Genomic DNA, 4,459 nt, shown 5'->3' on the forward strand with positions numbered 1-4,459 from the left:
AGGGCTTCTATCAGGCCCGCAGTGGAACTGGCTATCTTCTGCTTCTTCTTCCAGTTCTGCTGCGTCATTGTAGGTTTGCAGCTTACATATACACACCTGAACAGCATACTCAAGATTGCAACAGCACAGAATTTTTGATGCAATAATTCAGAGCAAGAGGTATCAGTTATCAGTCACTGTTAAATAAACAAAATACTGCAAGAGTGCTAATGTTTTAAGCATGTTTTTTATTTTAAGTAAAAAAAACACCTTTGTGTTTGTGTCCTTTATAAAGTTTATATCTCCGCTACCTGGCATTACATTTTATGGCACACATGGCCCGGCCCAACAAAGTCTCATTTATGTCAGATCTGGCCCTCATAGCAAATGAGTTCGACACCCTTGGTCTAGGGGCTCAGATAAGGACTATGCTTCAGGATAGGGAAAGGAACTGCTGCTTAACAAGGACTCTGGGCATGAATGCTCATTTCTTCTTCTGGATGGGAAGGGATGGGACCAAGGTCCCAGACACCCATGTTAATCTGACTCCACTTGTGTTGAGAGCTGCCTCATTTTACAAGGCTTTGAGAGGACTTGGCCTTTTGCTTTTTCTGGCCCAGCTTCTGATTTTCCTAAATCTAACAATTACTTTCTTGCAGTAAGTTGACAAAAATAGTCATGCTTCAGTGTTACACAATTCCAAGCATCCCAAACTCTGAGACTCATGTGGCAGGGATTGATGATGTAATGGGGCAGGAAATGATGATGTCATATAGTTCCACAATACGGCTTTCTTAGGTCCAATTAAAGTTGATTAAGGCCCATGTAACTCTTTGTGTTGTGCAGCCCTGCACTATGAGATATAATTCAAAATGTCACAGAAAACTGTGATATGCATGAAGGCAAAGAAGGTAAAGTTATTTTCCAGATGATCAAGATAAGAAAATAATCCCATTGTTACAGCACATTTTACACAAATGCAGGTGTCTGCATAAGACTCCAGTATGTTCAACTTAATCTTTCTAGCAACAGGTGAATTACAACTTTGTAAACTGCAATTACACAATAAAAATACACAAAGAAAATAACATAAATGTTTCTTTAGAGACACCTTGGGGTAGAAATTCACCAGTTAGGAACAGACAGATGATTTTTTTTCCAGTTTTCAATAATAAGACAAAGTAAGACTCACCTGTCCAACGGCTTGCCCTTCTTGGTTCATATTTGAATCTTCTGCAGGGAAAAAAGGTTCTGATTTATTAGAATCCTGCTGAGCTCTCAGGGTGTTTGTAAGAAAGAGAACCTGACTCTTCCGAGAACCCGAAGTTAATGAAACCTCATGGCAATAGGATTGAAGAAATGCTCGAACTCCATCAATCCCCACAAACTGTGAAACTGGAACTCCATTGAAATGGATACTACCAGACTCACACAACTGAGAAGTTCTCCACTTGCGAAGTCTGAGTGCCAATAACACAAGGAGGAAGGTGAAAAACAAGCAGGAGACAAAAGCCACAGCAACCACCAAGTAGAAGGTGAGATCCGACTCGGGATCTGCAGGAGCTGAGATGCTGCTAATATCAGAGAGGCTTTCGGGGATGCTGTCGGCCAGCACCACAGTGACCGTGACTGAGGCAGAGAGAGGAGGCTGCCCATTGTCCTTCACTAAAACCACCAAGCTTTGCTTGAGAGCATCCTTGTCCAGAAGGAAACGGGCTGTCCTAATTTCTCCAGTATGGAGTCCTATGGTGAAGAGCCCTGGCTCCGTGGCCTTGAGTAACTGATAGGAGAGCCATCCATTCTGGCCAGAGTCTGCATCCACTGCCACCACTTTAGTGACCAGGTATCCAGGCTCAGAGGAACGAGGGGCCAGCTCTACTCCAGTCGAGCCATCACTGGGCAGGGAGGGATATAAGATTTGGGGAGAATTGTCATTTTGGTCTAAAATTAAGAGAATCATTGTGACATTGGAACTGAGTGGTGGTGAACCTCCATCTTGGGCCTTGACTAGGAAGTGAATCTCTTGGAACTCTTCATAATCAAAGGAGCGGAGGGCATAGATGGCTCCAGTCTCAGAGTTTATAGAGAGGTAAGAGGAGAAAGGTGCATACTTCACTTGGTCTGGAATGATAGAATAAGTAATTTTGCTGTTCTCCTCCCAGTCTGGGTCGTTTGCTTTTAATGTGAAAACAGAAGTTCCAGGAGGTGTATTTTCTGTTATGAAGGACATGTAGGACTTCTCTTGAAAGGTGGGTGGGTTGTCATTTTTGTCTAAGATTTTCAGGGGAATGATGGTTGTTGTGGATAGAGGAGGAGTTCCTTTATCAGTTGCTATGACAGTTACATTGTAAGCTGATATTATTTCTCGGTCAAGGTATCTGTCAGTCACCAAACTGTAATAATTGTCAAAGGTTTTCTCTAAACGAAATGGCAGCTTCTCAGAGCTGGAGCACCAGACCTTTCCATTGTCACCTGAATCCCTGTCTGCTACTCTTAACAGTGCTACTGCAGTTCCTTGAGGGGAATCTTCACTCACAGCATTGGTGAGAGACGTGACTGCAATCTCTGGTGCATTATCATTTACATCAATAACAGTCACCAAAATATTTGCACGGCCCGATATACCCCTTCCATCACGGGCTTGGATCTCCATTTCATACATAGTATTCTCTTCAAAATCCAAATTCTGTTTCACTCTGACTTCTCCAGTCTTGGGATCCAGATGGAATATATTTAAAGCTTTTTCTGATGCTTGTCTGAATGTGTACATTATCTCTGCATTGATGCCTTCATCCACATCAGTAGCATTTACTGTTAGTAACAGAGAATCTATGGGAATGTTTTCCATTGCAGTCACTTTATAAACAGATTGTGAAAAAACTGGCGCATTGTCATTTACGTCTTCAACAACAACCCTGATATGCGCAGTTCCGGATTTCACAGGATTCCCCCCATCAGTGGCTATGAGGATTAAGTCATGGAAAGCTGCTTCTTCCCGGTCCAGAGTCCTGTCTAGTATAAGTTCAACATATTTGCCTCCATTTGCAGCAGTTTGTACATCAAGCGTGAAATGTCCATTGGGGCTGAGTTGATAGGTCTGTAAAGAGTTTTTTTCTAAGTCTGGGTCCTGTGCATCTGGCAGAAGGAATCGGGACCCTGTGGCTGTATTTTCTAGGATTTTTAGCTGTACCGCCTCTACTTTGAAAGTTGGTGCGTTGTCATTAATATCTTCAATTTCAATTTCAGCTATGTAAACCTTCACTTGTTCCTGAATAAGAATCTCTAACTTTAGCATGCAAGTTAAGAGTCGTCCACATATTGCTTCTCTATCCACTCTTTCATGAATACACAAATGGCCATTTTGGAAATCAAGGTCAAAATATTGTCTCCTACCTTCTGTAATAAGCTGGATGCCCCCATGTGAGAGTTGCTTCAAATCCATCGCCAAGTCCTTTGCAATATTCCCCACAAAGGAGCCTTTTGGCAATTCCTCAGGAACTGAGTAACGGATCTGCCCAGAAACTGCTTGCAAAAGAGATCCCAGCATAAGGAAGAACAACTCTCTCCTTGTAACATCCAATGGCATGTGTAGATCAGCCATTTCAAACTCTGCATGCCTTTGTTCCTCCTCTCCTCAAAGACTTAGATTGATCTTCTTTATTTCTATAGAAACAGATGTTTAAACTGAGCTCTTTTCAAGGAAGAATGCATTTATTTAGGTCTTCCTTGTGTAGCTCTTCCAACAAAACCTTCCTATTCGTTTCAGATCAGAAGAGTACAAACCTTGTGTGTTTTCTGTGTAGTAGTGGGTTATCGAGAATAATTCCCACAATGTTCTCTCCTGGTTGGTGAACAGCGACACCCAATGTCTCAAAAAGTAAGTGCACCATTTTTTTACAACTGCAGCAATGTGGTTTATCTTGAAATTTTAAAAAACTATAGATTCCTTCCATCTTTATTTTATAGTAGCCATAAAAACAAAATACAACTTAAGCATTCATTTTAAAACTAAGGATTTTTAACAAAAACATATCAATTGCATTTTGAAATTAATTAACACTCATCCCCAGTAAAATAAGAAATAAAATGAGACTATCTTAATTTTGTGTAACAGCTCTAAGTCAATAATACTAAGTCTCCATAGTTGTGACATTATTTTATTCACTCATAATGTGGGGTAACTACTCAGATTCCAGAGATAGGCTTCATTCTCCTCTTTCTCTTTAAATTGCATACAAAATTCAAATGTACTTCTGTATTACCATTTAAATGTTTTCATTACCACAATCATGCCCATTTCTGGGATATTTGCCTATGAATTTGTGCATGCATTTTTCTGTCGAACTGAAGATTTCAACACAGATTTTGGAAGAAGGACAAATTCTCTGAGGATTTCAATGGCTACAGCAGAGACTAGTGGAATGGTCCTAGCTGGGGATGCACGTTCCAATCCACCTCTGATACGTCTAGAAGGTTCTGG

At 41.0% G+C, this 4,459-nt stretch overlaps 1 protein-coding gene across 1 annotated transcript; it reads right to left on the minus strand.

Moving 5' to 3' along the window:
* Positions 1-1,144: 1,144 nt before the first annotated feature.
* Positions 1,145-3,580, minus strand: LOC107110387 (protocadherin gamma-A12-like). Its single transcript, XM_015411164.1, has one exon. The coding sequence runs from the start codon at positions 3,578-3,580 to the stop codon at positions 1,145-1,147; it is 2,436 nt and encodes an 811-aa protein (XP_015266650.1).
* Positions 3,581-4,459: the final 879 nt, after the last annotated feature.

This window comes from Gekko japonicus, unplaced genomic scaffold (genome assembly GCF_001447785.1).
Source record: "Gekko japonicus isolate JY-2015 unplaced genomic scaffold, Gekko_japonicus_V1.1 scaffold834, whole genome shotgun sequence".
NCBI lineage: Eukaryota > Metazoa > Chordata > Lepidosauria > Squamata > Gekkonidae > Gekko > Gekko japonicus.